The sequence below is a fragment of the Anser anser genome, assembly GCF_964211835.1.
Source record: "Anser anser genome assembly, chromosome: 1".
Classification (NCBI taxonomy): Eukaryota; Metazoa; Chordata; class Aves; order Anseriformes; family Anatidae; genus Anser; species Anser anser.
In genome coordinates this window covers 171,308,518-171,333,880 of record NC_139720.1, presented here as the reverse complement: position 1 = coordinate 171,333,880, position 25,363 = coordinate 171,308,518, and the positions used below count along the sequence as shown (strand labels likewise).

The following is a 25,363-nucleotide window of genomic DNA, read 5'->3' as shown; positions in this document are numbered from 1 at the left end:
ATCAGCCACTTTCACAATTTCAGCTTACTTTTCAATACAAAAATCATACGGGAATATTAAACTCATACCAATTTAATCTTAAAAAGAGTGTTCTGAAAAATGAAAAGAACATTAAAGGTTACTGAAAGAAATCTGTGTGTTTTCTCCCTAAATATCCCTGCTTCTTCTGTTGCCACCATCATCCTTTCCACTCCTTTTATTTCAATTCCCTTCTCTCATCTTTCTGTCATCCATATCAGCTAAGGGATCTGTCCACCCATTTTTGGAGAATGGTGCACTGCTTTGTAAGATCCAAAATTCTTTCTGGGAGAACTAAATGTAACACTGAAAAAAGAATCAACATCTAATCTTCTTTTAAATTGATGAATTGGTTTCAATTTAAAATGGTGCAAGTACGCCATGAGGCCCCTCAAATTTTGCAAAGTCAGCTTCACAGATTTAGTAAGACATATGATTTTGATTTGTTTCATACTTTATAGTAAGTATAGAAAAGTGAAAATTATAAATAAATACATCTCAAAGACTGTTAAATGAGATGAGTCTTTTTAATCTTAGTATGGAACTGCTTAAATAAAACCATAATGAAATGAATGTTGAATGAAGTGAAATGAAGTAATGCAGAAATGGAAATCCTGATATTGTTGATGACATTCATTAAATAAAAAGGAATTGGTTCATTGCATCAGCAGCAGCTGAATGTAGATTCAACAGTTTTCTTAGTAATGGAATAGTTATTTAAGTGTGGATGATAAGCCTGTGCTACAAGCCCTATGGATTTATAAAATATGTTAACCAATTCTCTTCATCAAACAACTGATGTAGTTATTTAAATATGGTGTTAAAACTGACAAAAATATAATCATTTGGCAGTGCTCTGCTCTGTGTTGTATTGTCATATGATCAGGCGTCAGGCTTGTAAGAAAACTGACTGAAGCCTGAGAAACAAGATGTTTGATGGGCTGGAATCTTGTTCCCATTGTCCTATGGTAGTTTCAGACTCCCAGATCCACTTGAAGTAGATCTGTTACAGAGTGGTCGAAGTTGGCAGGCATATCTGGAGATTGCCTGGACCATGCTGCTCAAAGCACGGTCACCTAGAGCCAGTTGCCCAAGACTATGTCCAGAAGGCTTTTGAATATCTCCAAAAAATACTCCTACAGCCTCTCTGGGAAGCCTGTGCCAGTGTACTAGCCTTGCAGTAAAACAAACAAAACACCTTATATTTAGATTATATTTCCTGTAATTCACATTCTATTTCACTCAGTACCACTGAGGACACCCTGTCTTCATTTTCTTTAATCCCTTCCATCAAGTATTTTTGTACATTGATAAGAACCCCATGAGCCTTCTCCAGGCTAAACAGCCTGAGCTCCCTCAGACTCTCCTTGCATGTGGGATGCTCCAGCTTCTTAATCATTTTAGTGGCCCTTCAATGGATTCACTCCAGTATGTCCATATCTCTCTTGTACTGGGGAGACTAGAACTGGTCACAGTATGCCAGGTGTATCTCACCAGTGATAAGTGGTAGGAGAAGACGGTCTCCCTTATTCTATTGACTACACTCTTCCCAAAGCATCACAGGATACTGTTGACATTCTTTGTTGTAAGCACACATTGGTGGTAACTCATGCAACTGATCGTCTATCAGGCCCCCAGGGTCTTCTCTGCAGAATTACTTTCCAGCCAATCACCCCCCATCCTGTACTGATGCATGGAATTATTCTTCCCCAAGTGCAGGACAGTATTTCTCTTTGTTGTACTTCATTAAAATTCTATCAGCCCATTTGTCCAGCCTGTTGAGGTCTCTGATGGCTAAACAACCATTTGGTGTATCAAACAACCACTTCTCATAGCTCTGTGGCATCTGCAAACTTGTTAAGAGTATACTCACCTCCAGCAGTGAAGAACCTATCTTTCCTGTCCCTGGTCTGAGCCAGAGGCCCCAGGCACCCCTGCAGCTCCAGGCCTGCAAAGTTTCATCCACTTTTGGGAGTTCAGACTAAGTTGAGTCTTCTGATGTACTAGGGTAGTGCTCCAATGGTTGCTGGGGACTGTGCCTCATGGCACAGAGCCTCACGGCACAGTGCCTCAGTAGAATTGATGACTTTTGTGGAAGCTTCTTCACAAACTTTTGCATCTGTTGTCTGCTGTGTACTGCAAGTGTGGAGGCACTATACTGTGTGTACTGTGTGTGGAGGCATTGGCCAGCAGGGGAAACATCTCATGAGAGGGCTCCATGAGAGTTGGTTGCAATCAGTTGACCACAAAGCCAGTTCAAAACAGCAGGAAGCAGCATATGACCCACCCCTAGGGAGTGCCAAAGAGCATGGACAGGGCAATTTGCATGGCAGTGGAATGGCTTGTGAGAAGGACAGTGCATTCTGTCACGGTTTACAGGCAGCCTGCCTTACCTGCCTGCTCTCCTCACCAGCAGGTGAGGCCTGCAGCCCTGGAAGCCTCCCCAGCCCACAGAAACACATTAAACAATATTCTGTCAGCTGTGTGGCAGCAAGGAGGCACAGACATTTCACTTGACAGAAAGCCATGCTCTCTGCTTCTGTGCCTCCAGCACCAGGAAGGGCTAATGCCACTACTCCAGGTAGTTCATGCGACTACCTGCTCAGGCTGTGGAGTGGGCCTGGGGTTTACTCCCAGAGATGGAGGGTGTGAGCACACACACCTGTGCAAGTGGTGCGCATGTAGATGAACTGCTCTGCGCCAAGCTTCAGGAAGAGGCAGGGAGACTGAAAAGCATCTGGGAGTCCAAAAAGGTAATAGATCAAGACAGCCATGCTCTGCCCTCTCTGCTATACCAATGCCAAGGTAGCACGGCCACTGCTGTGGCAGGCCTGGTATCTGATCTGCATCAGGATAAAGGCAGGAACTCCTGGGACACTGAGAAGCAGAAGTAAGTGTGCATGGAGACAGAAGGGGAGTCCCTGTCTGCCCACAGAGCTTCTGTTACTAAATAGGTACGAGGCTCTAAGTGTGGCAGACAAAAAAAAAAAAAAAAAAGCTATCTGTGCATATCCTCCCTTCAAATTTAGATCAGCCAAGGTCTCATAGCAAGCGCAGCACCAGCTCCAACATCATGTAGAAATGGCAGTGAGTTGTGGTCATAGGTGACTTCCTTGTGAAGGGAACAAAGGCTCCCATCTATAGACCAGATCCTCGTCACAGAGAAGTTTGCTGCCTCCATGGGGCTTGGGTCAGGGATGTTACCAGTAAGTTTTTGAGCATAATACAGTCTTCAGACTATTACACACTCCTCCTCTTTCAAGTGGGTACCAACAACATACCTACAGGAAGCCTGAAGTCTATCAAAAAAGATTTCAGGGGCCTGTGAAGACAACTAAAGGTCTCAGCAGCACAGGCAGTGTTTTTCTCAGTCCTGCCAGTAATGGGGAGAAACACAAGTCCTGAAAATTCCTAAAGCATGCTGAAGATAACTTCCTGACAAAAATACTGAGTGAACCAACTAGAAAAGATGCTCTACTAGATATGTTGTTTGACAGTAGGGAAGGTCTTCTGATAGATGTGACAGTGGGCTGCTGTCTTGGCTGAAGCGATCATGAAATAGTTGAGTTTAAAATTTCTGGCGTAAGGAGCAAAAAAGGTCAGCAGAATTGCCACACCCTAGACTTTAAGAGAGAAAGCTTCAAGCTCCTCAGGGAGCTAGTTAGTAGCATCCCCTGGGAATCAGTTCTAGAGGGTTGGGGTGTCCATGAGAGCTGTTTGCTTTTCAAGAATCAGTTTTTCAAACCCATGAGCAGGCAATTCCTTTGTGCCACAAGTCAAGCAAGCAGGACAGCAGACCTGCCTGACTGAACAAGGAACTCCACATGGAACTACATCAGAAAAAGAAAGTACATGACCTCTGGAAGCGAGGTCTGGCTTCATATGGAGAGTACAGAGTTTGCACTCTCAGGAAATACACAAGAAAATCCAAATCTCTGCTTCAGTTGACACAGGCCACTGTGGTGTCAAACAACAAAAAAAGCTTCTTTAAAGTAAGTCAACAGCAAAAGGAGGTCAAGGGAAATCATCAGACTGATAATTGAAATGGATGGTGACCTAAGTAAGGATGAGGAAAAGGCAGCGGTATTTAATGCTTTTTTGGTCACCAAAATTTTAAGGGAACAGTTGTATCAGCCCAACATTTGTAAGTCCATGGGGCCTGTTGGGATTCACCCCAGAGTGCTGAAGGAATTAGAGTGAATGTTATATCTGGATGTCTCTAAACAATTTACCAGAGGTTTTGGAAGTCTGAGGAGGTCCCTGCTGACTGGAAGCTAGACAGTGTTAAACCCAACCACAAAAAGGGCATAAGAGAAGACATGAGAGAAGATGCAGAAAACTGCAGACCTGTTAGTCTAACCTCAGTCTCTGGAAAAGTTATGGAGAAGATTGTCCTGGGTGATACTGAAAGGCATTTAAAGAACAAAGCTATTATCAGGCATAGTTAACATAGGTTCATGAAGGGAAAATCCTGCCTTAGTAACGTGATCTCCTTCTATGCTAAGGTCAACTGCTTGGTGGATGAAGGCAAGGCAGAAGATAGTGTCTTTCTGGATTTTAGTAAGGGCTTTGATACTGTCCCTCATGGCATCCTTCTGGACAATTAGTCCAACTGTGAAATAAGGTTTCATGCTATGCTGGGTGATGAACTGGCTCGATAGCGGAGCTCAGGGGGCTACATCTGGCTGGTCACTACTGTTCTTTTTTCCAGGGTTCAGTCTTGAGGCCAGTTCTGTTCAACAGTTTTATCAATGATTGGAATGCATACTCAGAAAGTTTACTGGTAATCAACTGGGAAGTACTGTTGACTCCCTGACAGGACAAGGGAAGGGCCCTACAGATGGATCTCATAGATTGGAGCACTGGGCAATCAGCAAAGACATGAAGCTCAGCAAAGGAAAATGGTAGTTTCTGCTTCTGGGACAGAGTAATGCCAGACATAGGTACAAACTGAGAGAAGAATGGATAGAGAGCAACCCTGCAGAAAGGGATCTGGGGGTGCTGTGGGCTCAACAGTGAGTCAGCAGTGTGCTCCTGCAGCCAAGAGGGCAAAATGCATTTTGGGATGCATTAAACACTGCATAGCCCGCCAGTCAAAAGAGGTGATTGTTCCTCTATATTTACCGTTGGTGTGGTCTCACCTTGAGTATTGTATACAGTTCTGGGCTCCACAGTATAGAAAGGATGTTAAGGTATTTGAAAGCATCCAGAAGAGGGCAACAAAGCTGGTAAAAAGGCTGGAAGGCATTTCCTATGAGGAGGAGCTGAGAATATTTGAGTTGTCTAGTCTGGTGGAAAGAAGGCTGAGAGGCAACCTCATTGCTGTCTACAATTTGCTTAAGGAGGGGAAATGAACAAGGAGGCGCTGATCTCTTTTCCCTCTCACCAATGACAGGACACAAGAGAACGGCACACATCTGCAGCAGGGGAGGTTCAGATTGGACATTAAGGAAATTTCTTTACCCTGAGGATGATCAAACACTGGAACAGGCTTCCTAGTGAGGTTGTTGATGTCCCATCACTGTCAGTGTTCAAGTGGCAATTGGATAATGCACTCATTAATACACTTTAACTTATGATTAGGTAGTTGGATTAGATGATCTTTGAAGGTTCCTTCCAACTGAACTATTTTATTCTATTCACCTCCCAAGAAAGAAGGATAATTAATTTCAATAACATGTTACTCTGTATGGAAAGAATATATATATATATATATACGCACATATATATTTCACCTGGAAAATAATTCTGTTAATTATTTAGACTCAGGGCTTTATGAAAGGAAATAGTGTTATTTTTTAGCTAAATGAGATCTAAAAATGAACATCATCCAGTGTGCAATGGCATGCACTTTTCCTTCAATTACCTTCACAAACCTATCTAACAAAATACCTGTTATGTTTAACTAGGTGCTGAGAACTGCACAGTTTCAATTATTTATACTTGAAGATTGGAATGGGATTTTTAGATTGCTTTTCTGTGATGTTATAAAATAAAGGAGCACAGCCTATCTTATTTCTAGCTTTGCCTTTCTGTATCTGCATGATAGACCTAATGCATTTAAACCCTGTGAAATTTTAAAAGTGTCATTTTTATAGAATAAGGGGAAATATAATTTCATACTGATACTTACTTTTGGATACAAATTAGCAAAGAAAAAAATAATTTCTGGTGTAAACAGTACTGTGTTCTCTGCATTTGTATTTTTGCATAGACAGAATTTTAACTGGGAAGGATAAACTTGTATCCAACAACTATTTTTTTTTTTTTTTAATAAGGAAATTACCTTTTAAGAAGAGGACAGACTTATTGTTTTATCATGAAATTGAAAGCGATGAGAGAAATAAATCAGTGACTTGTAATCCAAGAATGAAACTTGATCAAGTTTCATTACCCACACTTTACTCCACCTCTTTAAGATCTGACTTTATTAAGTTTCCAGGTAGCTGTAAATTTCTGCTGATCTCCCTTCTCACCCAGATCCACAGAAATAGACAATTCTGTACTCATTCTGGCTAATCTTGCTGCTTTGTCTGATTCTACTTTTGTCCTTTTTTAATTTTACACCACTTTTCTTCCATATGAGTGGTCTCAAAATAAAGAAAAATAATGACAGTAAAGTCTATCTTGTTTTAAATTATGCATCAGTTAATTAAACCTGAAATTTAATTTTCACAACCATAATTTTAACTGGGTGTGAAATACCATTATAGTTCTTGGGATACTGCATATAGGACAGCCATAGGCAAAACTGGGAATTTAGGATGTGATAAACTGAAGAATTAGACCTGACCTACCTTCCTCAGTGAATATTTAATGACATGTTGTAGAAAATACCTCTCCTTATCTTTATTCAGAGGCTGGTATCAAGACTGATTAAAAGAGTTATGAAAATATCCTTGCCCTCTAGGGCCAGACAGTATTACACCGACATGTTAATATAATGCAAATTTATAGAGGTAAAGATCTGCCTGCCACCTCTTTATTTACATTTGGTTTTGTAGATGAAATAAGAGATTCTCAACCCTGCCACACTATTATCCTGAGAACCTAACTCAGAAATTATTATAAGTGTTGCCATTATGATTTCTAGCTCTTTAGTGAATTGGGTCATGATATGCTACTTACTAAGGGTGCAAAGTACAATAACAAGGTACTTTATAATTCAGAAAAAAGAAAAAAAAAATCCCTGTAATGCTCCTGATGATTAAGAGAAAAAATCCAAAGCAAAAATCTAATATACATGCAAATCAATATTGCAGAGAAAATGCTTTAAAGGCTCAAATCTTCTGTCAACAAAGAGTGAAAGCTAAAATTAGATATTTCTCTTGATATTTCAACATTCAAAAATAACAATAATTTAATGACATAGAGGTACATGGTTCTATTCAACACTGAATAAAAGAAAGATTCTCAAATTAACCTTTAACCAGCTGCTTCTTGAATGGCAAGCAATATAGCTGCGTCAGAGCATTGCTGTATTGTAGTAAGAGAGCCTCTTGAGAAACTATTCCACTCTACTTAATGCTTAGAAGGTTACAGTTTTTGAGGATTCAAGATTTTTATTTTATTTTCCTATCTGTGGCAATGCACAATTTGAACATACCACACACTGAGCAACATTACACATATCCATCATAGTAGTGCCTTGTGAGATGCAGATATAGCTGAAGAAATAAATTTACCAGTGCAGAAAGGCAAGATCTTTCCAACACAATCCTGACTCAAAGAACCCTTTTGGTGTGCATGACATGAGTCTTTCTACTTTCTACTACTACTGCCTTTCTACTAAGGCAGTTCCATTTTCCATTCCAGTCATGCTGTTTACAATTAATCCTAGTGAATAATCTTTTGAAACTGGTTATTCTTGTTACACAAATAACAAGGCAGTGGACATTTTATTTTTACTCATGAAGCACGTATTTTATATACAAATGTGTTCTTCATGATTAAGGCATTAAGTGTTCATGACTGCCAATTTGTAAAAGTCCAAAAGCACTTCAGACTCCCTTCACAATCAGAATGTACTGCAGATTTGGCATGTATCAAGCTCACAGTTCTGACAATTTAATCTTGATTTGAACAGACATCATGGTCATTTACTCAGAGTACCTAAATATCCAACAATGGAGTGTCATATGTCTGGAAATATGGAATGTCATCTCCTAATAGAGCAGAACTTGATCAGTAGTATACATGTAGGGTTGTATGAAGGCCTGTATTATTTTCAAGTTGATTATTGGGTTTGACTACTTGAAAAAAAAAAATACCAGATGCCTATGAAATGAGCAATTGATAGTTATCAGTATGCTTTATCAAAATAAGATCTGGAAGTTTCCTTGTTCTATTTTGGGGCTGAAAACCATGATTGTATCTTTCAAGAATTCTTTTATTTGTTAATAGTTAGTGTGGTTACAGCACTTTCTTTGCAAATTAATTATTTGCAAATAATTTCAGTTTTGTCATACCAACAGGCTATGAGCTACTATAAGATTGCTCTCTTGACTTTAATGATAATATAATTCTCTGCTTGTTACTGACATTGGTTTCCTGACTTTCTCTCTCTGGCCTTCTGTCCATTAGGACACCAGAGGTTCATATCTGCCTGCATATCTATAATGAAATCTCAGATTCTCATGCATCTGTCTATTGACCCCCTGTTTTGTTGTCTCCTCATAGTGGTTTGTTCCACAGACACTCAACATACTGAAAAACTGAATTACTTTGCTATAAAACCTTTTTTTGTTTTAATAGCGCACATATTTTCATTTAACTTTTAATGAAAGATGTTATTTTGCCATTTTTCCTCCTCAGTAGCTCAGAAATGGTGGTACATAAACAGATGCAATCTTGCAAACCAGTGGAGAAAGAAGAAAATGAATCCCTTTATTCTCTACATTTTTTACTGTTTATTTTATAGTTACCATGTAACTGTTAAAGCTGTATCAAGCTGTTATTTATCCTGCTTTAATGCTTTCTCCTTTGCCTTGAATGCCTTTTTGATAAATTATAACTATATAGAAAAACATGTATTTAATGGGGCTTCAGCACTATCTAAAATAACTTCATTGCCACAGCAGAAGGTTTTGTTTGTTTGTTTGTTTTTAATGGAAGATGTGAGTTAAACTCTGACTGACTTGAAAGCTATCCTTTGGTTTAGGTCTAAAGACTGAGTGGAGGGCAGGGCAGGGCAGGGCAGGGCAAGGGAGGGGAGGGGAGGGGAGGGGAGGGGAGGGGAGGGGAGGGGAGGGGAGGGGAGGGGAGGGGAGGGGAGGGGAGGGGAGGGGAGGGGAGGGGAGGGGAGTGAGGGGGGGAGGGGAGGGGAGGGGGGAGGGGAGGGGAGGGGAGGGGAGGGGAGGGGAGGGGAGGGGAGGGGAGGGGAGGGGAGGGGAGGGGAGGGGAGGGGAGGGGAGGGGAGGGGAGGGGAGGGGAGTGAGGGGAGGGGAGGGGAGGGGGGAGGGGAGGAGAGGGCAGGGGAGGGGAGGGGAGGGGAGTGAGGGGGGGAGGGGAGGGGAGGGGAGGGGAGGGGAGGGGAGGGGAGGGGAGGGGAGGGGAGGGGAGGGGAGGGGAGAGGAGGGGAGGGGAGGGGAGGGGAGGGGAGGGGAGGGGAGGGGAGGGGAGGGGAGGGGAGGGGAGGGGAGGGGAGGGGAGGGGAGGGGAGGGGAGGGGAGGGGAGGGGAGGGGAGGGGAGGGGAGGGGAGGGAGGGGGGGAGGGGAGGGGAGGGCAGGGGAGGGGAGGGGAGGGGAGGGCAGGGGAGGGCAGGGGAGGGGAGGGCAGGGGAGGGCAGGGGAGGGGAGGGCAGGGGGGAGGGGAGGGGGGGAGTCTTGATTCATTTCTCATTAAAAGTTCATTAACTAAAATAACAACTTTATGGTATTCCTGGATAAAAAAATAAATTCAAAAAAGCAAACAAACACAAATTCTATTAGCAGAGCTTGTCAGTAAATAGTATATCATAGTATATTATAAAAATTATCTTTATTTATAGTATTAAATAAAGATAAAGAGCATATCTGTATTGCTTTTCAAACAATTTTGGAAAATTTTGACTTTCAACCATTTTCATCATCACCAGTCCCAATTTTTATATTTTTTCATTTCACGTTTTTATTTTTTACAAAGATCCCCAATTTCTTCAATATATAAGTTCAAAAGTTCTCTCACACACACACAAAAACAAATTGTTTCCCTTTAACCTCGAGTACCTTGTGAGTTCTCTTTTTATTCCTGTGGAAAACATAGCAGCTTTTTTCCAGTCAAAAACTCAACATTCCTGAACGTCTTTGCTTAAAATATGAAGGTATATTCTAAATCTATTGACCAAGAGCACGCATAGAAGTGCCAATCCTGAATGATAAATTTTTTGAACTGGTTACAGTGGCTTTGGTCATGGCTCCGACTTGTCCTGACACTGAGAAAAATATTTCTCTATCAAGTTTTTCCTGCTTACTTGATGCTTTCCTATGTAATAGCTCAAGTCACTGCATTTTTACCACCCTTTGGTAGTAGCACTGAAAGTAATAGAATCTGTGAAATTCTGGAACACTGTATAAAAGACATATGTATTTCTGCAATGTTGTAATTAAATTTGGCCATAAGAAACAATTTCAAACCACAGAGCTATTTAGTATCATGATGCCATTTGACATAGATTACCATCAATACTTTTTATTCTAAGATTTGTGCACCATGCAGCAAAACTGTGTTATGCCAGCCACTGTATAAATGCATATTATGATATGTGTCAAACAGCAGGAAAAAAAATGCAACTTGATTTTGTGCAACAGTGATAGAGTACACTGCAGAACTTTCTGCTAATTGTAACTCAGTGGAGTGGACATGATGACCTAATATGCCTTTCTCATTTCTGATTTTCTGGACTGTGTAGCAAGTCTATCAAACCAGATTATTTTAGCAAAACACATAATGGACAACTCAGCGTCCTATAACTTATACATTACATTCTGATTGGTTTATCCTATAGATTTTAAATTCCTTTATTTATGAGAGAAAATCTCATCACAGAAAGAATAAAAATGTATTTTTCAAACGTCACAAAGTGACATGTAATTGAATTAAAAAGTTATTATGGTTTTTTTTGTTTGTTTGTTTTTTGTACTGTAGGAGTATGATATACATGATAGAAAGAGAACATTTTATATCAAGGATACAATAGAGATTTCTTTTGCTTATTTTCAAAAGTGAGAGCAAACAGACAAAAAAAAAAAAACTATCATATTTCTTTGAGTATCTTCAAATTCCCTTCCACCCTCATCCAAAGCAAATATACAACCTGGCAAATAATGATAATGATGATAACAATAATTATGATAATAATGTTGAAAACAAGAACAACAAAATGGTAAGCTGTAGTTGAGATGTAGGATGGCTAATAGCAATAAATGGTAATGAGGTTCCTAACTGGTTGACACTGAGCTTATTTTCTAGTTTTTGGTAGATTCCAGCAATTTCTCAGTAGGAAAATATATACAATACCAAAGGTTTCAACATAGCTAGCACATTTCCTGGTAGTGTCAAAAACAAACAAACAAACAAAAAACAATAAAATGAAAGCTGAACTAGAAGTTAATCAACAATAAAGTCATGGTTGAGGCAGCTTCCACTGCTGCCAGTAATATACAATTATTTTGTGATAAACAGGGACTCTGGACTTCAGGTAGTTAATATGTATTATATTTCATAGCATACCATGTTAAGTATTATGGGATATGTATGATATTATGATATGATATGATATGATATGATATGATATGATATGATATGATATGATACAGGATTTTCATTTGCAACAGTTCTAATATATAAGAAAAGATATTTTTTTCTTTTAATCTGTCTTGACAAGGAATTTGTGCAACAGGTAAAATAAATGGTGTATATACTGCATTAATTTTAACTCAACATTAGCAGTGTGTGGCATAATTCTATTGTCTTCCAGAAACTTGAATTTATATTAATTTAAATTTTGTATCATTGAATATCCTTGGAAAATAAAATTGTAGTTTGTTACTATTAAGAAGTTAAAATCAGGTCAATATAACAAAAATGTTATAAATAGGCAAATTGTATTCCAATGTGTGACCCATTTCATTCCAAGGAACATATTTAAAGTAGATACCATAAATTATATTTTAGAAATGTCCTTTTTTTCCTGCATTGAAAATAAATAGAGATGGCTAAAATAAACAGTTGTAGACATATAAGGACAATAAAAGTATTTTTTATTTTCATTTTGGATTCTGAAAATCAAGAAAACAAATGGAAATGAGAGTTCAGATATCAGATTCACCCTTCTATGTTATCACTTCTATCAGGCCATTTTTGGTTTGTGGCTATTAGAGTAAGTAGTAAAGAAAGACAGGAGAACAGGAACACAACATGGGCTGATTAATGCTGAGAGTGGTATGGGTGATCCTTTAAAAAGCCTGACTGAAACTGGCTATGGGAAAATATGCTCTATCGGTCATGATGAAACTATTGCTACAAATACTTTGTAAAGTCCATCACTGACACAGTGTATATATTCTTCAGTATATTTTCTGTCATAGCGGATAAATAAAAACACATAATACTTTAAATGAAAGTACATAACAACTTGATTGTTTGGTAAACAAAGATATCTGTATCAAAATCTTTGAAAGCAAGCCTGAATATTCTCGTCTTTATTGATTGCTACTGTTGAAAGCATTGAGTCCTATCATAGCTTAAAAAAAAAAAATTGCACTCTAAAATATGTATCTGAAAAATGTGTTATATTTTTTAAACTTTTTTTCCTTACCTAAACCATGCCTATGTGTTGACATTGGTGGTAACACAGTCCAAGCCTTTGTCTTTGGATTGTAACATTCAACGGTGTTTAACGTCTTTAAACCGTCCCGGCCTCCAATGACAAACAGCTTGTCATCAATGACAGCAACACCAAACTGAAGCCTTCTGCCATTCATCATTCCAGCCTGGATCCATATATTTGTTCTGAGATCATATTTTTCAATAGTTGTAGCACCTGATAAGACAAAATAATAGGATAATGTATATAAAATTGGGTATTTTTTTTTTCTTCAAAGACTTTAATGTAATTTTCTGATTATTTGCAACATTTGATAAGTATTTTATGTTTCTTTAGAAAGTGTAGTCCCAGGATTGTTACGGTTATTATTATCACATGAAAGTGGAAAAACAAACAAACTACATAAATGGTCTCTACAGAATCAAAGTATTATAAGCCTGAATAACAGTTTCCTCTAGCTTTATGGGTTTTTTTTGTTTGTTTGTTTGTTTTTTAACAGTTCAGTGGCATTACTATCTGAGATAACTAATCTTGCTACAATTTATCCCAATTTTTCAACAGGAGTAAAAAATGCCTGTGAAATTATGTGGAATTTTCATCAAAGGTGAGAAGTTGTGTTTCAGTTTGGGTTCGGTGTTGTCGTGTTGTGTTTTTTTTTTTTGGTACTCATCTGTTGAGTTTTTTGCAGACATGTTTCTGCTGGATGTACAGAATATTGTACTGCTAATTTCAAGCAAGACACTTAAAGAATGTTTCTATATATAGCAAAAAATTTTTCCTTCTATACTTACCCATTAGATGCATTTTCAGAGATAAACTCAAAAAGTTATAGAGAACATCAGAGATGATCTGGATGAGGGCGTCCAGTGCACCCTCAGTAAGTTTGCAGATGACACCAAGCTAAGTGCGTGTGTCGATCTGCTCGAGGGCAGGAAGGCTCTGCAGGAGGATCTGGATAGGCTGGAGCGATGGGCTGAGGTCAACTGTATGAAGTTCAACAAGGCCAAGTGCCGGGTCCTGCACCTGGGGCGCAACAACCCCAAGCAGAGCTACAGGCTGGGAGATGAGTGGCTGGAAAGCTGCCTGGCCGAGAAGGACCTGGGAGTATTGGTTGATAGTCGGCTGAATATGAGCCAGCAGTGTGCCCAGGTGGCCAAGAAGGCCAACAGCATCCTGGCCTGTATAAGAAGCAGTGTGGCCAGCAGGTCTAGGGAAGTGATTGTGCCCCTGTACTCGGCTCTGGTGAGGCCGCAGCTCGAGTACTGTGTTCAGTTTTGGGCCCCTCGCTACAGGAAGGACATGGACGTGCTCGAGCGAGTCCAGAGAAAGACCAAGCTGGTGAGGGGTCTGGAGAACAAGTCTTACGAGGAGCGGCTGAGGGATCTGGGCTTGTTCAGCCTGGAGAAGAGGAGGCTCAGGGGCGACCTTATCGCTCTCTACAGTTACCTTAAAGGAGGCTGTAAAGAGGTGGGGGTTGGTCTGTTCTCCCACGTGCCTGGTGACAGGACAAGGGGGAATGGGCTAAAGTTGCGACAGGGGAGTTTTAGGTTGGATGTTAGGAAGTACTTCTTTACCGAAAGGGTTATTAAGCATTGGAATGGGCTGCCCAGGGAGGTGGTGGAGTCACCATCCCTGGAGGTCTTTAAAAGACGTTTAGATGTAGAGCTTAGCGATATGGTTTAGTGGAGTACTTAGTGTTAGGTCGAAGGTTGGACTTGATGATCTTGAGGTCTCTTCCAACCTAAAAATCTGTAATACTGTGATACTGTGATAACATCATATATATAATAAGTTAGGTAATCATGAAGCCTCAGTTTTTAAAAGTAACTTGTATGCAACATACAAATATGAGATACAAAATTACATTTATTAACAAAACCAGAGAGATAACGGAAGCATAATAACAAAATCCCAGAAAGTGAATGGGCAATGCATCCCATTAATTGTAATCTCAGTTTAGGCAACATTATTTTAAAGCATATCCACAAATATTTAAAATATTTGAGTTTAAATTAATCCATGATAGAAATTCGTATGAACTGTTACTAGTGTTTCATTTTTACATAAACATAACAATGTTTTGTTTCCAAAGCTTAAATACCTCAACAAGAAGAATCAACATAATTATGCTCTTGTATTGAGCTTTACCAACTAACTATTTAGATTATAATAAAAGGTTAGAATTCCATTGGGAATAATTATTTTAGGATGTTATGTTTATTTTTACATAAACATAACAATGCTTTGTTTCCAAAGTTTAAGTACTCCAACAGAAAGAATCAACATAATTATGCTCTTGTATTGAGCTTTACCAACTAACTATTTAGATTATAACAAAAGGTATAATTCCATTGGAAATAATTCTTTTAGGATTCATTCATTCTTTGGAGCAGTAGAGCAATGAACCAAGTAGAAACAACCATAATGAAAGCAATGCTTTTTTCAATTGAACTAAAAAAGATATAATTTAAATTCAATTTGTATTTAAGTGTAGCAGAGCAGCAATAATTTACAATTCAACTGGATATATTAAATCTCCTGCTAGTTTTATGAAGCCATACAATCTATGAACCAATTTTTACATTTGATTAACAGAGACATGTTTATTTATCCTTTCAGCCCTAAATTAAAACTGATCTGTGTAATTGTATTAATTCTGGGATTTGGAGGAACAAAACTACAGATTCTTTGATACAGTTGTTTGGTGGTGCTGCAGGGCATATTACAGTGATGGATATTAATAAAGTTACATTATAATACTTGAAAATGTTTATGTGCCAAATCTATTAATGTTAAAAGCTGTAGCAAATAACTTCTCTAATGCTGTCTACTTCAATGATAAAGAGTTCAATTTAAAAGTTTTGTTATTCTGATTTAAGAAATTATTACTAATGCAACAAATGCAGTCTTTGAATTATGATCAACTATATATTTCCTAACATTAGTTAAATCTGAGTTTGGCACAATGCACTATTAAATTCTATGTTGCAAATTTCCTGGATGTCTGAATTCACTTCATCCAGTAAGGCAACCTGCTTATCTAGGGAAAATGAAAACAAAACAAAACAACAATTAAAATAACAAAAACAACAACAAAACCCAACAACTATCAAGATCTATTTTTGATTTTGATTTTACTTTTGGTTCTAGAGTGCATTTTTGATGTTGATTTTCCAGTCTCGCACACTTACCATACATTGGCTTCTGTCACAGAATGTTCCTGAGTAACTGGGTTCTATTTAGATGAAATCAAATTGAAGTATGTGTGTTAGTGATGCAACTCATGTGCTCCACTGATGAATATTCAGTCTCTTTGACCAGACAACAACTGCTCCAAAGTGGAACAGGTACTGACCCTTTAAAATGGTCTCAAGTATTGGTAACACTCCATTCTTCAATCCAGACAAGAAAAGAAGTACCTTCAAATTATATGATAGTCCTGGTATGAAATCAGCTCATGGATGAATAGGGGATGATTGAATCAGTTAAAATATTATAGGTATCTTGATGATAGTCAGAAAAGCATGGTTTTTTTTTGTTTTTTTTTTGTTTTTTTTTCCCCCCCTTTGGCTGAAGTATATTTCATGTCTCCCAGTCAGTTCAGTTTCTTGCACTGGAATGCTCAGACTCTTTTCTAAGTCTATTTTATAAAGACATTCTTCCTTCAGCAAGACCTCTAGTCTTCAGGTTTTTGTTTTAGAATCAGAATTAATCAGAAATGATTAGTAGTCACTATAGACTTTTTTAGTATATCTCATCAGTGCATGCAGGCCAGTTGTGTCTATTTGTATCAGCCTTGCATTCTCTAGACTTTATTAAAAATAAATAAATAAATAAAAGTGAAATTAAAAATCTCATTGACTTCAGTGACTCTTAGCACTGATGATCAGCTAGCAATTGTAAAGTAAGTAAAAATTACCAGACCATCTCTGCATCAGCTGCATCTGTACACAACAAAGTCTAAACAGAGAATAGCTATATAGAAAACACTTACAATGTCTCCCTTGTTCCTGCAGAAGATAGTGAAGCAGCTGCAATCTCTGCTTATAGTCCAAATGATAAAATGAAGTAACATCTCCTGTTCTGCTAACACATCAGTCCTGTCATCAAGCAGTCTTAGTATACAGCTTGACATGGGCCTTTTCAAAATACTATTATAATACAATAAGTATGTAGTTTATTAATAATCAAGAAACATATAATAATATTAATAGTGCCATGTCCTCACCATGAAGACAGTCAAGCAAATAGAACAGTTCATCCATAGAGGCCGGACAGTGTCCATCCCTGGAGGTTTTCAGGACCTGGATGGATGGATACATTCTGATTCCCTGCTTTGAGAAGGAGGCTGGACTAGAGACCTCCTGAGGTGCCTTCTAACCTGAATTATCCAGTGATCCCACAATTCCATGATCTGGGATGGAGACTGTGGCCATCAGTTCCTTTTCCTAGGCATGACTGATAGTCAGTAACAGTAAACCTCATATATGATACAGCTTTATCTAAGACTGTGAAATTAAATAGTGTGAATAGAAGACTATTGCCTTCCCTTTCATCTTCCACTATGTCATATATTTCTTTGAGTTTATTGTTATTTATTATTGGTATAAATACTTAGCTATCCATGCAAAATATACAGAGCCATGAACTAAAACCTTAACAATTCCTTTCTGACTCTTTCATTCCCAACAGAATTACAAAACCTCCTCTTTTTAACTTAAAAACAAAGACAAAAAAAAATTACCCCATTTATCAGGTATTATTAGTGTTTCGAATGTGCTTTCTCAAATTTAATAGGGTATAAGAACACAAGCAAACTAGTTTTAATAAGCACTAAGCCACTCACAATTGAAGTCATGCGATTACACTTGGTTTAAAAATACACTGTAATACTAGTGTTTAGCTTGGAAACATCCTTCAAGAGAAAGGTGGTGAAACCACTGAAAGATAACATCAACAGAGATTTTTAGATGCATTTAATTGGAGATTATTGAGAAGAAACACACTAAACTTAATCCTGCAACATAGGGGAACTGAATACATGAATTTAATTTTCTATTACAGCCTTACATCCATTCTTTAACTTTATCCTAGACAGAGGCAATAAGAATTATACTGTTTATATTTTGAGTCTACTTCTTTTTATGTTTAGACTGTTCTTCATTCCAATACAAACTGAAAAGTACTGGAACTGGTTGGTCAAAAACCAAAGAATCTTCTTCCACCATTATCCAGGAAGAAAACTAGGCTATTATTTCTGATAAAATCATAGATTCATAAAAGCAAAAGGATTTTCTTCACACGGATGAGGAGAAGAGACAAACCCAAGCCTGACTGCGGAGGATACTTTAAGATGCATAAAGGCTCCAGGAGCTCATTGCCAGATTCAACTCCAAATTAGGTTACATATTAGGCTGCTTTGATGAGAAAAGCTGTGGGGTTTGCTGTAATGCACCATGACAGTCACCAGAGATTTTGCAGAGGCATGTGCCTCAAAGACCTTCTGAAAATCCTAATATAGAGTACTTTGCCTCATTGCTGTGGGAGCTTTAGAAAAGTCTATTTATCATCTTCATCTTGTTTTCATACTAGGTTAATGTTAGCTTTGGCCAACTGCTACGAATATCCATCATTAATTCTCTGCATAATCCTGAACTCTGTCCTGCAGATCATTTTCCTGATGCTGATTAGCCAGTCACTAGAAACTCGGAGTTTCTTTGGTCACATCCACATTGATGTATCTTCCACTTCTCTTCATGGTCCAGTCCCCTACTTGGATAAGAATTAGATGAATAGCAGGGTTCTTCCTTAGCCTTAGCCTTCTCAACAAACTTTTCTTTCTAAAGGAAAGAAATCTAGGTTACAGATTGGAATAAAGCCATGAATTTTTCTAGCTAAGACTCTAATATTAGCTGCATTGGACCATGGCCACAGCATCCATCAGTTGCTGTAAAGACAGGCCTCTTGCATCCAGCAAGGCTCCAAAGTACTACTGTCTTACTCTCAGGAAAAGGTTTCAAAGAAATAAGAACTACTTTGTGAATTGCAGTGTGTACTCCACTGTAGTAGAACACTGGACGTTTGTCAGGGTAAAGCCTGAGAGCAGGAAAGCAAATGTGAGGTGAAACGCAATGTCAGAAACAAGAGGTTTCAATCCATTCCAATCCTTCAGTTAGCATTTGTGACTAGCATTGCTATGGTTTCTTATCAGGTGAGATGTTTTCTTATGCAGGCAGGTGAGAACTTGAACTTGAATGGAAGAATGAGTTCAAGTTAATAATCAATATATATACACATACCTTTGTCTATGTATATTTTATAGACAGATACATGTATTTTAAATATATATATATATGTTTTTGTATCTGTATATAAGGTAGAGAAAATATAGAGGAGTATTTGTATACACCTCTGTTTTAGAGATAACTATATTAAATAATATAATAACAGGGAACGTAAGAGTTTCTAAAAGAGAATGTCATAAAGGCAATTCCTTTCTTCCAAATTTTTTTCTTCCCAAACTGGTAGTGGGTGTTGGTGTCTACTGCTTGAGATACTAGAGTGACTAGAGGTATCAAAACAAGATGAATAGACAGAAAAGGAGTGATTCATCAATCCACCTGACTGATTGTCATAATAGAGCAGATCACTGTGACAAAATCTCATTGCACAAAGTATGAAGGTATGAAGGTATACTAATCATAAAAAACAAGCTTATGCATATAATAGAATGCCAAGTCAAAGTCTTTGTCAGCATGGATGAAAGCATAACTTGTTTTCCTAAACAAGCAAACAAACAAAACCACACAAACACACAAAACAAACAAAAAAAACTACAAAATAACAACTTTGGTAAATAATAAATGAGTGTATGTTCATAAAAGACTATTTTTTCATTTAAAAGAGTAATGGAGCAGTAAGTGTATTTGCAAGTGTATTTATGTCAGTAAAAACAATGTAATGACTCAAGAAAAATATGAGATATTGCATCTTCTTAATGAGAGAGACATTTCACCATATTTATTCTGAATAATGGAAACCCGTGAACTTTAGGGGGTCAGAAGTATTATATGTTTTATGTGATTATGCAGGTCAAAGTGATTATGATGAATATCTATCTTTATAGGAAGTAATCAGTAAGTAATTAAGAGTAAATTATGAGCCACATTAAACCTAACCTTTATATGTACTTCAATTTTTCATTCAAGTTCCATCTCTCTACTTGTCAGTAGAAAGCTGATGTAATTTTAGTCCATCATTCATCTTTAAATATGTTGCCTTTTTTAAAAAAGCCTAAATTATGTTCTTACCTCTGTTGTCATATCAATTACCATACTTGCTCTCTACAAACTGATCAAATATTTATATGACTGGCAAAGAATAAATGAGAAAGTCCCTTATGATATGAGGAAGAGTCCCTTATGATATGAGTCCCTTATGATATCAGAAAGAAAGCAAGAAACTGGAAACATTACAGAAACAGATAATAAAGAGTCTAAGTTGTCTAATCCTTATAAATGGTCCATAATTGTCTAACTAATGGTATATATTTTTTCTTTGTAGGCTTTTCAGAGCAACATTGTCCTGGTTTTGGCTTGAATAATTTTCCTCTGAGTAGCTGTGCTGTGTAGTAGCATACATGCTGTGTTTTGGATTTAGGATGAGAATAATGTTGATAACACACCGATGTTTTAGAGGTTTTAGGTGTTGTAGAGTGGTGTTTACACAGAGACAAGGATTTTTCAGCTTCTCACACTGCCCTGACAGTGAGGAGGCTGGGGGTGAAGGACAAGCTGGGAGGGGACAAAATCAGGACAGCTGATCCAAACTGGCCAAAGGGATGTCCCATACCATATGGTCTGATGCTCAACGATAAAACCAGGAGAGTTGGCCAGGGCCAGGGAGGGAACTGCCACAACTCAGGGTCTGGCTAGGCATCTGTTAGTAGGTGGTGAGAAAACACATTGTGCATCACTTTTTTTCTGTATTCTTTTGTCATTATTATTATTATTTTCCCTTTGTTTTCTATACTATTAAACTGTCTTTATCTCAACCTAGATTTATTATTTTTTTTTTTTTTACCATTTTTTCATTCAACTCTCTCCTCTATGCTTTTGTGGGGGGTGGGGTAAGGGGTGAGTGAACAGCTGTGTGGTGCTTAGCTATCTGCTGTGTTAAACCACAACAAACATATATATGTGTGTGTGTGTGTGTGTTTTCATATGGGTCTATTCATGCTACAGCTAAATAATTCAGGTGTAATTTAGGCACACATAAATGTGATAGTTCTGTTGGAGGCCTCATGGTGTTAGATCAAGCCTCTGTTCCTCAACCTCAAGAAGTTATGATTTTCTCAGATGCCACAGAAAACCGACAGGAGTAGAGGAAAAAAAATCAGCAGAGAGGAGAAGAAACATGAATAAGTAAATTCAACACTATTTGTAAGAGAAAAGAGAGATTCTAAACTGTGTTGAAGCTGCAGGGAACCAAAATACTCAGTGAAGAGCTTATACTTGAATTTACTATGATAGGACTTTATTGTGTTAATAACGATGTGGTAGTGCATTATGTATGACTGTGAACAGTCATACATTTATTACTTTTAAGTAAATAAACAAAAAAAAATAAATGCAGGCTTTAAACAGGCAGTAGATTTCAGGGGCAGAAAAAAAAATCCTATGGTATTAATCATGGTTACTGTGGTAATATGCAAAAAACTACTCACAAATACATCCCACTGGGCTAAGCTCAGTAAAAATCAATGTAAAAAAACCTACATAGTACAAGCTGAAAACCAGACATAGACAGAAGTAGTAAGGTATATAAAAGTAATGTCATAACATCATTTTTTTTCTTCATTTTGCAGTCATATGTTTATTTTCTAGATTGAATTATTTGGAGATAAATTAATTGGGAAATAAATGAATGGAAAAGGATAAAAACACAGTAAGGTGAAGGTGAGATGACTTGAAGAAAGTGATAGTAGAAACAGAACAGGAATGAAGACACAGAAATAGGTAGAAGACTATTTTACACAATAAAAATAGGGTGGTGACATTCCACACTGGATACAGTATATTATGGAATATTCTCTGAAGGGATGAAGTTTCTTGCTTTGTTCAATTTATTGGCTGCGCCTGATGGATTCATTTCATCCTATCATTGGTGGGGAGGGATGGAGTTTCAAAGATGAAAATGCAAGCGTCTGCAAATTTAGACACTTATATAAGTTCCCATGTTTGTCCTTGGAGACCTGCTCAGTGCTGCCAAAGGATTCTGCACAACTATTCTTTCTAGGAAATATCAGCATCAGCTCTGGATGAGAGCAACTGTTCTCTAGAAAACAGCTTGATTGGAAAAGACCTCTAAGATCATCTAGTCCAACCTTTAACCTTGCACTGCCAAGTCCACCATTAAACCGTGTCACCAAGTTCTACATCTACACATTTCTTGAAGACCTCCAGGGATGATGACTCAACCACTTACCTGGGCAGCCTATTCCAGTGTTGCATAACCCTTTCAGTAAAGAAATTTTTCCTAATATCCAGCCTAAACCTCCCCTGGCACATCTTGAGGCCATTTCTTCTTGTCGTATCACTTGGTCCCTGGGAGAAGAGACTGATCACTACAGAAAACTCGCTAGACATCTGGTAAGTTGAAGTCCCTCATGAAAAAGTATGTTTTAAAACATGTTAATATTTAAAAATTCTTCAACTTATTAACACTGTTCCTCATGATGTTTTTACTTCTCTTCTGCTATAAAGTAAATATGGCCTTGAATTTAGCATTGGTTTAAATATCACTTTAAATTATCACAGCCTGCACATAGAGATTTTCCATACATTACTGAACCACTTCTCTACAGTAATTTTTGAAATATGCATATGTTTTGATTAATTACTGGCCCCAGAACTGCATGTCTGTATGTTGTACATGGCTATTTCACCTTTCTACACATCTGTTCCTTTACATGCTCTGCCATACACATTTTGTCTTTTACAGCTGTCTTTAGAATTGCCCCAGACTTGGGGTGAGGGGTGGGGGTGGGGGGATGTAACTCATACATACATCACTTATAATTTTTCACCGCATATTAGAAGGGAAAGTAGATATCAGGGGAGACAAATATGCAGAGAGATAGAGTCAAAGATTTAACTGAGCGACAAAAGATGGGGGATAATAATACATAAGTGAGAAACGTATTTGAGATGAAAGATTGTAGATCATACAAGAAGAGAACACATTTCAATGTCCTTTTTGACTAGCTCTAGACAGCATCTTGATACATACAGTTATGTTCACAGTTCCCATTCATTCAGTCCACTCCCCCATGTCCTGTAAATAGAGGCAAGACACTTCACGGAGAAATCCATTCTATGAAGTAGCCACTTACTGTGGCTGTTAATGTATTTTAAAAGCATTTTAACTCTTAACATTTTGATACCTACATCCATTTGGGGAATTTTGTTTTTCCTCTCTGTGCTTGGGTTTCCCTACAAATAAAAAGAGATAATATTTTCATATATAAAAATGTAAGATGATAAAGATTAAGGTACTTTGGAACACTGTGAAAAGCAATGAATGATTACTTTTTACAACAGCAAAGACTTGTTTAAAGTTCTGTGCCTGACATGCATTTAAGACCTGGGCTGTTAAGACTATTGCTTTGCTGTTGTTTCTACAACCAGTCAGTTTTCAGCCAGAAACTGAGAGTAACCAAATTAAGAGGATGCATCTATACCGCCAAATAACACAGCTCCCAGCTCACTGCTTGGTCCTGAATTATATTTCACACATATTTGAGCTTCATTACGTTCTACTGGGATTGGTAAAACAAAAATGGAAGAAATATCTGAGTGTATCTTTCATTTGATGGTCCACTCCTTTTTGGCAGAATGGATGAAAATGTAGCATGTTTGAATCTTTCCATCTTGCAGTAACTTATAAAAGGATCTTAATAGGCTTTCCAATCTCAAGATCCTAAACAAAACTTTAAGCACCCCAAACCTGATCTAGTTGTCTGTGACACAGGTCTCACATTATTTCGTTAAGTCTGAACAAGTGTATATATAAACAATAATAACACTTCAGGGCCATTAGGCTAGTTTTGTGGTGTGATATTGCATCCTTGAGTCACGCTTTGCCACCACATCTGGAGGGACTATGGTGTATCCCCTGGACAGACGCATTTAGCAGAAAGATAGAAGGCACACTCTCCCCGTTCACATTCACCATTTCTAAGGTGAGATCAATATTTAGACCCAAATAACTAATTTTAAATCACCTTGCTGTGGCACAGTGGAATGACAGTTACTCAGGCTGTTTCTTTAGATGTTTGCAAGATGTTTCAGGCAGATATTTCAGGTAGATGTTTCTAAGAGTGTTGAGCAAAAGTTAGTAGCATAACAACCCAGCTGAGATCAGAAAGTCTGTCTGCCATTACTAGCGCAGAATCAGCACCTAATTGAAACAAATTCCAAACTCTGCAAACCCAAAGAATTGAGAAATGTTGGCTAACACTGTCTATCCCAATCTACATAAACTGTGTTAGGAAGTCTTATCAATCTTCCAATCTTAAAAGACTGTCAACAACTACTTTGTTTGTTTGTTTGTTTGTTTCACTTTAGCCAAAACAAAGAAATTCTGACTAAATGTTTCAGAAAACTGGAAAATACAATTTCCTATGGGAGGATCAAAGGAAGCAGTTGTGATGATATTATGGTATATATATATATATATATATTAGGGAAATGGGAGATACAGGTTTAATGTGAAGATATAAATACGCTAAATATATATTAAAAAAAAGATTAATTTCTGGCTGCAGTGTATGTGCTGATTATGCAGGGAAAGGCATATTTTTCTATAAAACACAGCAGCTGAGATACCCCACCACAAGTAAAATAATCAAAGGCTCAAATTAAAATAATCTTTATATAAAAAAATACAAGAGATTACATAAAATCTGTATTTTTCGATAGTTTACTTCACTTGGACAGACACGATTTATTAGACTGTTTTAAGATATGAAGCTTTTCAATAATTAAAGAAAAACAAATGCACAGAACATTAAGGATCTTGTAATGAACATAATCAGACAATTCCTCTTGCACAAACACGTGCACAGACACGTGCACAAACCCTTATTTTTCAGGCGGACAGATTTCTAAAAAATCCTGAGCTATTTCAGTGAGTAATACTGAAGACAGAGTATATGAAAAAGACAGAGGTGAAACAGAACTCATTTAATCAGTTCTATATGAATGTTAAAAAATATTGTGGCTATTCCATGACTGTGGCAGCACAAACGATTTCAAATAAGAAGTTAAATATTTTTCTTTATGTTCTGGATATATTTCAACTTTTTTTTTTTTTTAATTCTACTTATGGTCCAGCTGGTTAGTGGATAAAATTAGCTCTGTGTATTGCGCATATTTTCATGGGTGTTCTAAGCCCCAATTAGTGAAGTTTTATGAAATAATGAGAGATCTCCAAAGAAAGAAAACTCTAGAAATGAAAGTACTGTAGTGGATCAGGAT

At 37.6% G+C, this 25,363-nt stretch overlaps 1 protein-coding gene across 2 annotated transcripts in view; it reads right to left on the bottom strand.

Annotated features, from left to right (window-relative positions):
- Positions 1 to 25,363, bottom strand: part of KLHL1 (kelch like family member 1) — a gene marked incomplete at its 5' end in the record, with an annotated part of 250,391 nt that overhangs the window by 42,967 nt on the left and 182,061 nt on the right. The window contains 2 exons of one of the 2 annotated variants that reach the window (XM_083819401.1): positions 12,816 to 13,040; positions 23,273 to 23,317. In XM_083819401.1, the coding sequence (XP_083675527.1) occupies positions 12,816 to 13,040; positions 23,273 to 23,317 (270 nt within the window). The remainder of the gene's footprint in view (positions 1 to 12,815; positions 13,041 to 23,272; positions 23,318 to 25,363) is intronic. The other variant, XM_083819402.1, reaches the window with a different exon arrangement.